Source organism: Zootoca vivipara, chromosome Z2 (assembly GCF_965207765.1).
Source record: "Zootoca vivipara chromosome Z2, rZooViv2.hap1.1, whole genome shotgun sequence".
NCBI lineage: Eukaryota > Metazoa > Chordata > Lepidosauria > Squamata > Lacertidae > Zootoca > Zootoca vivipara.
In genome coordinates this window covers 32,145,777-32,158,934 of record NC_142585.1, presented here as the reverse complement: position 1 = coordinate 32,158,934, position 13,158 = coordinate 32,145,777, and the positions used below count along the sequence as shown (strand labels likewise).

The window sequence follows — 13,158 nt, the reverse complement described above, 5'->3', positions numbered from 1 at the left end:
GTGCCATCATTCTTGTGCCTCCTTCCAACCCATCACTTACTCATCCTGATCTGTCTTTTATATCTGCCTCAGGAGTGCAGGGCAGCTCCCAGGAGACTCAAGCATGGAAGGCCAGGACAGAGCCCGGAGAGGATGACTTCTATGGGAAGATGGCAAGCATGGTATCCATCCTGCTCTTACTCTTTTTTTTAATGTTTCATTCCATTGGGAACACGTAATGGCCATTAATTTGGAACCAAATTCCACCCATGACCCTTCCACCCATGACCCTGCCTGAAAGCTCTGTCCTTCCTTCCTCTCCAGTTTGTAGCTCAGGTTTGTACGAGGGCAAGCAAAGGAACATCTGGAGGTCCGCTTCTGGGTTCTGCTTTCGATTCTATCACTCAGAAGTGCTATCCTCCCAGCTAGCTGTGCTGACAATGAGTGTGCGACCATCCTCATCTGGCACGCACATAAAAGGGTTGTACCCAACGTTAACCCAATACTCGGAGGAGACCCAGTGAAATTAATGGGACATGACTAATTTAGGCTTATTAATTTCAGTGAGTCTACACTGAGCAAAAACTTTGTTGTGTACAGCCCAGAAAAAAAGGTCTGGTATTGAAGATGTGCTGTGAATCCCCACCCTTGTTTGTGTGTGCTGTGTGCATGCTCACAAGCCAGGGGCATGCTAAAGCAGAAGGCGAGGTGGCTCATTGGTAGAGTGCCTGATTTGAATGCAGAAGGACACAGGTTCAGTCCCTAACAGCATCTCCAGGTAGGGATGGGAAGGACTCCCTGCCTGAAACCCTGGAGACAACACTGAGCTGGATGGACTTTGTATAAGGCAACTTCTCATGTTCCTAAGACCATTTGTTTGGCAGAGCAGCCCCCTCTGTTTTAGGAGTGTGGGCTGGATTTTCTGGACAACACCCCCACTAGATAACCTAATCCTTCTTTTCACACAGTCATACTGAAGAGCAGCCAAGATCTGCTACAGATGTGGAGCTCCTATAGTCTTCTGGATATTGCTGAACTGTTATAAATATTACCCGCCCTTCACCCTAAGGTCCTTGGGTGGGTTGCAACTTTAAAACACAATATTAAAAGCAGTTTAAAACAGCTGAAAACTTGCAACTCCCACCATCACACTTGGCCACATTTGTTGGAGCTAATGGAAGTTATAGTTCAGCAATATCCGGAGGGCCAAAGGCTCCCCGCTCTCAACTTGTTGTATCAGGCTCACCATACAACCTTTGCTTTCCCACTTAACAAGCTCAACCTGTGCTGAAGAATGTGCTGGTCTGACTGCATCCGCTGTTAGTAGGTTGGCTTAGCTTGCTTGTTGATGTACTGGCTTTGTGTCTAAGCAGGGCTCGGGCCGACGATCCAGATCCACCTCCCAGTCTTCAGTCCAAATGGTATGCCATGCTCAGACTCCCTACCTCTGTTTGTTTGTTTGTTTGTTTGTTTCTCTCTCTCTCATTCCTCCTTTTTTTTAAAAAAAATAAATCACTATTTCTTCACACCTCCATGCTGCATTGGAACTTTTTCTCTAACCCTGATGAACCTTGGGTTGTGTCCAACTAAGTCCTACTCAAGAGTAGACCCTCTGAAACTGACGAACCAAAGTTAACAAAGCTGACGAACCAAAGTTAGTCAGTATCCATCCATCCATCCATCCATCCATCTACAGTGGTACCTCAGGTTACAAACACTTTGGGTTACAGACTCCACTAACCCAGAAGTAGTACCTTGGGTTAATAACTTTGCCCCAAGATGAGAACAGAAATCGTGCAGCGGCAGCAGCAGGAGGCCCCATCAGCTAAAGAGGTACCTCAGGTTAAGAACAGTTTCAGGTTAAAAACGGACCTCCGGAACTAATTATGTTTGTAACCAGAGGTACCACTGTATTTCAGCGGATCCGCTCTTGAGTCAGGCTAACAGGGAACCCACAACCCCTCTTGGCACCTGCTGAAGCTTCTCTTGGCACCTGCTGAAGTTATCCTGTTTCCTTTTGTAATGACTGCAGGGCTTCGGGGTGCGATCCCGGACCACCTCAGAATCCTCTGTGCACTCTGTTGGGCGCGAGAGGCGGAACTCTGCGGCCAAGCAGCCCTCCCCGCCCCCACCGCCCATCCCAGAAGGGAAGCCAAGCAAAAAAGAGCCTGAGCCTCGGAAGGTAGGCCAGCATTCAAGGTAAAAGTAGCAGCTTCATTTCTGCCCCCAGCTTTTCCAATTGGCTGGGTTTGTTGGGGGTGGGGCAGTTTTACTTACGCTTGGCTATTGTCTTCGCCCTCTTGCAAGACTTACCTTTTGTTTTCCCCACAGAGTGGAGCAACGTGGCTTGGCTGGCTGATGGGGAAAGGCAAGAACGAAGCTCACCTCCCTGATGATAAGAACAAATCGGTAGGTCTACCCTGAATCCCAGTGGTTGTGAGTCCTTAACTGAATATTTGCACAGCCTGCCTGGTTTGCCTCCTAACCAGTTCCTATCTGTTCACCTAGATTGTCTGGGATGAAAAGAAACAGCGGTGGGTCAACTTGGATGAACCAGAGGAAGAGGTAAATGCTGGACAGAGCTGCAGTTCCCAGAGTTCCCTGTAAAAAGGGATTGGCTGTTCAACCATTTTGGAAGCTTTGCTGGGGGACTAAGGGGGTCTCCTGGCAACCCTCGGCACCCTGAATGAATTCGCAAAATTCTTTGGGAGAACCCGTGACTGTCCAAAGTGGTATCACAGTGCATGGTGTGAATGTGACAGATAGTCTGGGGTCAAGCAAAGAGCTGAGTTTGGTTCGTTTCCTTTCTTAATGCACCTGACCCAGGGGGTGGCCTTGGTTTCAAGGGTCTGTTTTCCTCCTTCCAGAGCAAGCCACCACCTCCACCTCCTTCAGGGTTCCCTCAGGTCCCTCAAGCAATTCCCTCTGGATCAGGAGGACCTCCCAACAGCTCCATAAACATGTTCTCCAGGAAAGCAGGTAACTGTTCAGGTGTGAGCTGTGTTCTGGGCATTAATAGCATGTATAATAGACACGTGTGTTTGTTTGGGTCCTTGGCAGAGGATTCCATCTTTGCCAGTCGTTATAGATGCAAGAAGCTGCATGTCATGTCTGTTACCCTTACACAAAATTATGTGTGAAACAAATAATTACTAGGCAGGGATTAGGCAGAGGAGTGTGTGTGTAATTATTATTTGACCTATTAACAATAATCCACAGAGCTACAATATTTCCTATTTTAAAAACCTTGCATACCTCAAAATCTACTTGAATCTGCTCTCAGAGTAGGCAGTTACTTTCCTGACAATAATGTGTAAGGGCAACCAGTTTTCCCATATTTTATTTCCATATTCACTTGCTCTTGGATAAGCAGTTATTTTTGGCCGTTATGGCCAAAGGCCATTTTTTAAAAAAAGAAAAAGAAAAATACTTTGTTCATTGTTTTTTCAATATAAAGTGAGTAGTTTTTAAAACAGTTTTAAAAAACAACACAGGAATTGAAAGTAATACAGCAAAGATGGCTTCCTAACATCAAGGGGCAGGGAGTTCCACAGGGTAGGTACTGCCACACTGAAGAATTGGTTCTTTGCAAGTGTGGAATGACTATTACATGGCTATTCTACTGGCACGTGTTGTTCTCTGTACTTCACACTCCCAGCGTTAGGGAGCAGCAGCTTGAATCCAGCTGACCTGCTCAGAGTAACTCAAAATTCATTTACCATATTTTTCTGTGTATAAGACTAGGTTTTTCCCCTAAAAAATAATGTCAAAAGTTAGGGGGTATATTTTACATGGGGCGATCTCCCCCCATTTTTAAAAATCTGAGTCTCCATGTCTTATACATGGGGGCGTCTTGTAGATGGAAAAATACGGTAGTTATTTAACTTATATGCCACCTTTTCCTCCAAGGAGCTCAAGGCAGTATATATAGTTCTCTTCCTTCTCTGTTTTAATCCTTACTACATTAGACTGATAGGTAGTGACTGTGACCCACGGCCACACCTATTGCTGAGTGGGGATTCGAACCCTAGTCTCTCCCCAGCCCTAACCCAACACACTTAACTGCTACATCATGCTGGCTCTCTGTGAATGAATGGACCTAAGATAATAATGTCCATTAGTTTTAATGGGTTTGCTTGGACCCTTGCTAATGTGATTGACTATTTTGGAGGGTGCTCTTGCTTCCTGGTTGCCCTCACCCACCTACTCGCTGATCTCTACCTTCAGACTCCATCACTGCATGGTGATAAGCTTTCCTCCTTGCCTCTTTCCAGCAGGAAGCAGAGCCCGGTATGTCGACATCCTGAACCCTGGTGGGGCCAAGTCACCCAGTGGTGGTGCTGCACCCCCTGCTCCATCAGACCTCTTTGCTCCCCTGGCCCCCATGCCCATCGCAGCAAACCTCTTTGTCCCAAACTCAGGTGAGTCGAGCCTGGAGAGGCCTCTCACTGCCCCAGCCCACCTCCTCTGCCTCCCTCACTTCCTCTTGTATAACCATTTGAGGGCCAGTCTTCTTCCTCTCGTTTGGCCTCTTTCTTGTTCTTTAAGGAAAGGAGGAAATAAAAGTGTCTTGAGTTTTCAGTCTTCATGGGAACTGCCATTTGGTGGGTGGATTCGCCAGCAGCTATAAGTATTTCTCGCTCTCTTTAGGTGCCTTGGATTTTATTATAATAATAAAAAAGTGGGATTTGGAGGTTGGACTTGATGACCCTTGGGGATACCTTCCAACCCTACAATTCTCTGGTTCTTATTTGAAATTTCCTGTACCAGTTGACTTGATGTTTGAACAGCCAGCATTAGAGAATATATTCCCCAACTGATCAATAGATCTAAAAGAATAAAAGCCAAGGTGCTAAATAAACACGAGTTTCTACAACATAAAAATGAAAATATTAAAAAAACATATTTAGAGTAGAGTATACAATATGAAGCAAACAATCTTTACGGCTTCATAACTCTGAAATGTAGACACTGTGTAGAGCATCCCATTAACAAACAGCAATTAGTCTCCCACCTACCCCTATTCAGTTTAGAGGGTGAAACCTTTTGTCGCAGACAGCTGTTTTCTGGCAAATCATGGAAAGCTCTAAAGCGCAGAGGTGGCTACTTTGTTTCCCTCCAAACAACATTGGACTCAGACTCTCATCAGCCCCTGAGTCAGCATGGCTGAAAATCATGGATGATGTGAGTTGTAGTCCAGCAGCAGGCGGAAGGTCTACTTGCTAGCCCCACCTACTCTCAGGGGGAAAGAGGAGTTCTCCTTTGCTTGTGGTCTTTCCCCCTTGGAAAATTGGCTGCTCAGTCTTGGCCTCTCCCATGCACACCTTTGGGTGCAACACCACTATGTGCCCCAACCACCCTGTCTGAAGAGATACAAAGCTTGTTTTGTGTACTAACTTGGGGTCTCTCTCCTGCAGTTCCAGAGGATCAGCTGCCTTTGGAGGAGAAAGAGGCGGGAGGGCAGCTGGCACCAGGAAGCCAGAGCAACCCTGGAGTGGCTGCAGAACCCTCAGTAAGTTGGATTTGCAGTGTTAACATGTTCTCAGAGAATATTAAGACTGCCTATGGCTACTGACTTAATAGATATGTTCTGCCTCCAATGCTGGAGGGGCAATGTGCCTGTGAATCAGACCACACCCGTGGGGGCAATGCTGCTGTTGTGCTCAGGTCCTTCCTGTGGCATAATAGGCATCTGGTTTGCCACTGGGAGAACAGGAGGCTGGACCAGATGGGCCCACTTTGGCCTGATCCAGCATGCCGCTTATAAGTCTTTGGGAGGTTACACAACCCTTGTTGGAGACTGATATGGATTTGTCCCATAGCAGGATTTCTGTTTTAAGGAAAGAATTTCATGAAATACCTATTCCCCCCCAAAAAAGCCTATTAATATTTGGGTTGTTGGTAGCATTTTGCTGGGTCTTTAGGGTTCCATTCCCTGGTTTGCTCTGCCACCTAATTCTGCTTCTTTGTTTTTCTCCCTGGAGTACTTAAATTCTGCTGTGTTGCCGCCTGGCTCTGAGCTCCCTCTCTCCAACCCAGAGGACTCCCAGCCTGGAGAGGTAGGTCTGCTTGGCCAAGTGGGTGGGTGGGTGGGGGACCACTACAGGCCATTCCTAAACCCTTAGATAAAGGGACAACAGCAGCAGGTAACTGAGTCACGAGCAGATTTGCCCCTGAAGTTTCGTGTTACCTCCAAAATAAGAACCCAGGAGTAGTCGGCAGGCTTTTCAGATCTGTTTTGGCATTTGGAGGTAGTCTTCTAAAATCCAGTTGCTGGAAATGGCAGGAAGGGAGAGTGTTCTTGTGCTCAAATCCTGCTCTTGAACTTCTCTTTGGGGCATCTGGGTGGACACTGTGAACAGGAGGCTGGACTAAATGCCACACCTATGGTCTGTTCCAGCAGGCTCTTCTTATGCTCTTTCAGGCTTGGCAGGCAATGGGCATGTGGGACACTAATTGAACAGGTCTCTGCACAAAATATTTTAAAAGAACAGAGGAGGCTGCCTTATACCGAGCCATATCATTGGCTCAGTATTGTCTACACTAACTGGCAGTGACTCACCAGGGTTTTCATACAAGGAGGGACATTTCCAGCCCTGCCTGGAGAGGCCACGGGGGCCTGTACCTGGGACCATCTGCATGAAAAGCAGTTGCTCTGCCACTGAGCTGTGGCCTTTCCCCACAGGAAGGAGGTTGTAGAAGATGTTTCTTTTTTATGTGAAAAGGCAGGGTGGTGGATTCTCCTCTCTTTCCCCCTCTGTGCATGTGTGTGATTTATCATATTAAATGCCATGCAGATGCATAACCGTAACCCCACTAGATTTACAAATCGTACACAAGGCACCATTACCAGCTGCATCTTGGGTGTGTTTTACCAAAGGAGTTACTCTCCTGCCCTTTTATTTTTTATTTCTGCAATTTAAGCTAACTTACCTCCTTTTGTAATTCGTATCATTTAACCGATGGTGCTGGAAGGTCCTTTCCCCACCCCATTTATTGAAAATAGGAGAACAGAGAGCTTGAGGCAGAAGCCGGCATGATGACTTTTTGATTCCCTTTTTTGTGTGTGTTGTTGTGTGTGTGTGTGTGTTTTTGCTGTTTTGTAGCTTTCGCGCTCTAGCTCAATGAGCTCATTATCACGTGAAGTAAGCCAGCATTTTAATCAGGTACATTTGGCTGGCCATCCTTCCTTAACCCTAGCTCTCTCCCTCTTTGAGTTCTCTCCTCATCCTCCCTACCCTCCATCTCACTCTCTCCTCTTTTATGTTTGCTTTACTTTTTAATACACATCTTCTCCTACCTGCATTTCATGGGACTAACTTGAGGCCACAAAGATGAAGTATTCCTCCTTGCCTTTGGAGAGTCGCAGTTGTGATCCAAGTTTAGCTGGGCTCCTTCCTCTCTTAGCAATCCTTCCCTTTGAGAATTTTCACTACACTGGGCATTCCACCTCTTTTTGTGGGGAACGGACACAATTTACTTAGTCTTTGCTGGACTGAGAGTTGGGTTTATTCCAGTCCTCAGAATATGGTGGTGAACCCTCCCCCCCATATTTATTTGTTGGAATGCTTGGAGCAGCCTTCCCCAACCAAAAGTGTTGAACTACAGCTTAAAGGGAAAGCTGATTTAGACAGTATTCTGATTTGAATCTTCAGGGCATTGTACTTCAAACAGGAAAAGCATTTTGTAATTCTGTTGGTGTCAGCCGCCCTGAGCCCGGTTTTTGACTGGGGAGGGCGGGGTATAAATAAAAATGTATTATTATTATTATTATTATTATTATTATTATTATTATTAAGATAAACATGACTAATCTTTAAAGCTTAACACAAAGAACATTGAAACTAATGCAACAAAGACTCAAAAGCAGCATTGAAGAATCCAGCGATTTAAACTCTCCTAATGTCAAACACTCAGATATGAGTTTTTACTGCCCTTCAAATACAATTGCAGCGGCTTCCTCTAACCTTGGTGCCTTCCAGAAGTTGCTGGACTACAACTTCCATGGTCCTGAACAGTGAGTGGGCATGATGGCAGTTGTAGCCCTACAACCTCTGAAGTGGAGTTAGCACCGTAATGCTGAAGGGTATTGTACAAGGGGAGTGATACTTGGGGACCGGGAACATGCGCCATCCCCAAGTGGACATGTTGCTGTTCTGCTTAAAAATAATTCCCTCTCTCTGGAAGTCCTTCATTCCCTGGGCAAAAGAGGGAATGTGGCAGGCCAAGGTTTCTACAGCCACTGCATGGTGGTGCATCAGATGCACCCAAAGCGCTCTGGTCTCTGTGTGATGCTTTGCAGGGGAGGTGTTTACCTGAGCAGAGCCAGGCTGGAGGTTCCGCCCACAGGGCCAAAAAGTCACTAGCCGTCTCTGTGTGGTGGTTTGTTTAGAAAATTTATAAACAGAACAGGCACTGTTACAGGTGCCACATAATTTCCTATTTGTAAGAACTTGGATCTCCTAGTCTGGTAGCACGAATGCACTTTGGAACTCTCTGCCTATTGATGTCAGGCCTTTCCTGTACTCTTTTCAGCACTTGCTTAAACATTCTTGTTTAGATAAGCCTGCCCAGATGTTTAGAAAATTGATGCAAGTTTTAATCTGTTTTTAGTCTACTGCTATTTTTACATTTTTTGAAATTCCTAAATCGTTACTGTAAATTCTTCTTAGTGGTAATTTTATTGTTCTATTTTATTTTTGGTAAACCACTTTGAGGTTTTCTTTTGGATGTGAGGGCACGATCTGGCTGCAACATCTGTCATCCCATTGGTCACCAGGGTTTTCTTTTTACAATTGAGAGGTGTATAATTTTTATGAAACAAGCAAACAGGTCTGGATAGTCTTGCTGAAGCAGAAAAGTTTTCAGCAGGTGTCTAAAGCAATAGAGCAAGAGGGCACCTTCCTAACACCAATAAGCAGGGAGTTCCAGAGTTCCTACCACACCAAAAGACTGAATTTTCACAAATGTGGAATGGACGTTGTGGTGCTTCTAACAGCGCAATTTTTGGAGATCAAAATGTTCTAATAATAGATCTGTCTGGGTTAAGGCCTTTTACGTTTGGAGGAGCCCCCAAAGCAGGTTTTCTTCATCTGGGCCTTTTAGCCTTTAAAATGCAAGGAGCACAAAAGTCTTTCCCCCAGCTCTGTGAGGGAGAAGCCAAATGCTTCTTATACTTTCATCTCCAGGGGGGGAGGGGGGGAGCTCCTCTGACAACATGAATTGGGGCAAGTCCACCATGCGTTTCTCAAGCAAGGCATAAGCCTCACTAACGCAGGCTGCTGGCTGGTGCTTCCTCAAGCAACTGGCCACCATTAACCCCTTCTGCTCTTTCTCCCGCATGCTCCAAACAAGCAAGTCATTTTGGGTCTGTGCATGTGCCTTGGTTTGGCCATGACCCTGCACTGCTGCTGCTGTTGACAATGTGGGAAACTTCTTGAAGTGCTGGGGGGGGGGTGCGTGGGTTTAGTTCCTTTTGTGTGTGTGTCTTGTGTGTTTTCATCCATGTATAACAACAAACTTCTGTTGCTCTGCACCTACTTGGGGGCGCTGGCGGTGTTATGCAACCTCTTCCTTCCATCTGTCAAGTGCACAAAGTGAACTTGGTAAGAAACGATGATGCCTCTTCTTGTTTGCATCTCACTAATGGAAAGCTCTTCTTCTCCTCCTCCACTGCAGCCACCTTCAGGAGGACCCCCAGCCGGCACAGTCCAGTTTTACAACCCTTCCCAGTTTGTGCAGGTAACATTGTTCATTCTTGGAAACGCACAAAACACACATGTACATGCCCCCTGGTCTCACCTCAACCCACAGGTTTGCTTGGGGGATGCTTTTGCAAAAGCCTTTCAGCTTTGGGGATTCAGGGTGATTTGGCACAGATTTCCAGATGCTTTGCTTTGGGGGTTTATATATTCAGCTTGGAGTCAAAGGGAAGTAGTGTTCCCATACATTTATGAAAACGTCCCTGGTGTGAACTGCCCTGAGACATACAAATGTAGGGCTGTGTACAAATTTAATAAATAAATAAAACATTCTGTTTGTGGGTTGTTGATTTTTCTTCTTCTTCTCTTGCGTAGGTAGAAATTGGATTCAGCTTTGTTTTTTCTTGTCTTTTTCCAGCCTGCTGCAGCTTCAGGAAACTCAAGACATGGCAGAATTGGACAGAGAAAATACCCCACCTTAAAATAGCACCCAGCAAGTCTGTCACCTGGGCCGTCACACATGAATTTACAAAGAATTTCTCAAAATCCCATGCCACGTACAGAATCTGTCCTCTCTCATATTGAGGGGAAGATTCATTTTGGTGGCTTTTCCCACTGAGACTCTTGACTTGCATCAGTTATCAAATGCACCCCGTTACGTAAAAGCCAGCTGGAGTGTTCTAACTCCAGAGAGAGACAAATCCCCTGTTATGAAATGGCTACTCTGCTGCAAGAATCAAAAGAAAGGCGGGGAGAGGGCTGTCCTCCCCCCCGCCTTTGGCTGACTCTGATTAGAATCCATATATTCTTCAGTGGTTTCTGAATGCTTTAAGAAAGGGAAGCGCTTTCCCAATATTTAGGGGGATATTTGTCACCTTTAACATTGCAGTTTGTGGCCTTACAGGGATTGGGGCACAGTTTTATGCATATAAAAGCACCAGCCTACATTTGTTGCTTATCCTGAAGCATTTAAGATATATTTGGCTGGGATTTTTCTTGACATATTGACCTTTCTCCCACAATACACCTCCTCCCTTTGAGTGGGAGGCAGGAAACATAGCTCATCCAAATAGATATATGTATAATGAAAGGAAAAAGGAAAACTGTGATTTGTAATTAAAATTAATTGGAAGTGGATTTTCTCTAGTATGTATGTAGTTTGTGTTTAGGCTCCTTCTGCAGCCACTGTATAGTAAAAAAAAAAACCTCCCAGAAGCTCTTTATATCGTAGATGATGCTGTTCTCTCTGGCGATTCCTCTTGAAGTGCAATATCTCTCTCTCTCTCTTGATTATAAATCTCTAAATTAATGCAGTAATGGTTTAAAGGTTGTTGTTTTTTAAGTGGGGGAGGGTCTTTCTCTTCCTTCATGATCAGGATCACTGTGGTATTCTATTAAATCAAGGAGATTTTGATTCAGCCAACCCTCCCTTTGAGGTAGGCCACACTCACATCTTCTTAAGCCTGACAGAACCCCAACAGGAGGGAGACTTAAATATTTATTTATATGCTGAGTTAAGATTTGCTGTGGTAGTGATGGAGCCAATTCACTCTCCTACCACAACCAATCATGCTGAAGAGATGAATGAGATGTTAAGTTGGAGGCACTGTTATGCAGTGGTTCAGCTCCTTCCTCCTGCATCGTGTCCAGAAAGGAATGGGGAGTGTCTGGACCCCTGGGCACTCACTTGTGGGATGCCTCTGGTTTCTGTCCTCTCCCCCATGCTTTTTAACACTGAAACCACTGGTAGAGATCATCAGGGGGTTTGAGCTGGATGTTCACCAATACGTGGATGATACCCAGCTTTACCTCCTGTTTAAATCAGAACCAGTGAAGGTGGTAAATGTACTATGTGGTTGTCCAGAGGCAGTGGGGGGATGGATGGCGGCTAATGGATTAAGGTTGAATTTTCACAAGACAGATGTACTGTTTCTGGGGGACAGAGGGTGGGCAGGTAGGGGGGATTCCCTGGTTCTGAATGGGGTAACTGGGCTCCTTAAACCAGGTGTGCAGCCTGGGAGTCATTTTGGACTCACTGCTGTCCATTGAGGCATAGGTCAACTCTGTCCAGGGCAGCTGTCTATCAACTCCACCTGGTACACAGGCTGAGACCCTACCTGCCTGCACACTGTCTCGCCAGAGTGGTACATGCTCTGGTTTTCTCCCACTTGGACTACTGCAATGTGCTGTACGTGGGGCTACCTTTGAAGGTGATTTGGAAGCTACAACTAATCCAAAACACGGCTGCCAGACTGGTGATGGGGAACAGCTTCTGGGGCCATATAACACTGGTCCTAAATTATATCTACATTGGCTCCCAGTACGTTTCCGAGCACAATTCAAAATGTTGGTGCTTTAAAGTTCTAAATGGCTTTGTCCCTGCATATCTGAAGGAGCATCTCCACCCCATCATTCAGCCCAGACACTGAGATCCAACTCTGAGGGCTTTCTGGTAGTTCCCTCATTGCAAGAAGTGAGGTTAGAGGGAACCAGGCAGAGGGCCTTCTCGGCAGTGGCACCCTCCCTCTAGAATGCTCTTCCATCAGATGTCAAAGAAAAAACAATTATCTGACTTTCAGAAGACATCTGAAGGCTGCCCTATACAGGGAATTTTAAATGGTTGATTTTAATTGTGTTTTAATTTGTTGGAAGCCATCCAGAGTGGCTGGGGTAACCCAGTCAGATGGGTAGCATATTAAAAATCATGATGATGATTATTGATTTATTGACTCTGGAGTCTTTGTGGGTTAAACCCACATATTTGGAATCTGGAAAGCCTTAAACATATGACAAAGGGATAACTTGTGTTCATGAGGAATTGTTAACGATCCACGTTCAAGAGCCCTGGACTTTTTGCAGACAGCGTGATGATGGCTGCTTCTTTTTTTACCTTCCAAGTCTTCTCCAATACTTGTGCCCCACTGGCCATTCTGCCCTTTTGTGCAGCTGTCTCTAATTCTGTGTCTTCCCATGTGGACCCGCCAAAACATGTTCTCAGCTCAAGAGGTTTTCCTTGGCACAGAGAGCCTTCTCCCTGTCCTCTCTAAATGTTAGAATTGACACACTGTACATTCTTTTAAAAAATAAAATTTTCTGTGCTCTGAAGCACGTTTCACAATTTACTTGGCTTGTGGTTATTGGGGGGTCACGCAGAAGAATTGGGGTTCTCAAAATATATCTCTTCCGTAGGGGAGGGGCTGGTCACAACAACAGAAGACTACCATGTGCCACAGTAGAACCATAGGCATCTTCCCCTCACCACCATGTTAGATAATGCTAATAAAGGAGCTGGAAAACTAGGATTGCCGCCTGCTCATAGCAGACCTACTGAAATCAATGCACTGCCGTTACTCCTGTCCAATCAGGTTCAGTGGATACAGCCAGCTGGCGCTTGTGGGCCCCATCTCAGCCTTACCTACCTCACAGGGTCATTGTGAAGATCGAAGTGGGAGAGGGAGACCATTGTTTGCTGCCATCA

General features: G+C 45.7%; 1 protein-coding gene across 11 annotated transcripts in view; it reads left to right on the top strand.

The window, feature by feature from the left end:
- SEC16A (SEC16 homolog A, endoplasmic reticulum export factor) overlaps positions 1-12,798 on the top strand; it is a 40,377-nt gene extending 27,579 nt beyond the window's left edge. For 3 of the 11 annotated variants that reach the window (XM_088664724.1, XM_088664721.1, XM_088664722.1), the window contains 12 exons: positions 73-161; positions 1,350-1,400; positions 2,012-2,161; positions 2,311-2,388; positions 2,488-2,544; positions 2,847-2,958; positions 4,254-4,400; positions 5,397-5,491; positions 5,964-6,038; positions 7,086-7,145; positions 9,658-9,720; positions 10,099-12,798. In XM_088664724.1, coding sequence (XP_088520850.1) covers positions 73-161; positions 1,350-1,400; positions 2,012-2,161; positions 2,311-2,388; positions 2,488-2,544; positions 2,847-2,958; positions 4,254-4,400; positions 5,397-5,491; positions 5,964-6,038; positions 7,086-7,145; positions 9,658-9,720; positions 10,099-10,167 — 1,046 coding nt within the window. In that variant the 3' untranslated portion in view covers positions 10,168-12,798. Of the gene's footprint in view, positions 1-72; positions 162-1,349; positions 1,401-2,011; positions 2,179-2,310; positions 2,389-2,487; positions 2,545-2,846; positions 2,959-4,253; positions 4,401-5,396; positions 5,492-5,963; positions 6,039-7,085; positions 7,146-9,657; positions 9,721-10,098 lie in introns of all 11 variants that reach the window. The other 8 variants (XR_015948693.1, XM_035113150.3, XR_004692447.3 and 5 more) reach the window with 8 other exon arrangements.
- The last annotated feature ends 360 nt before the right edge of the window (positions 12,799-13,158 follow it).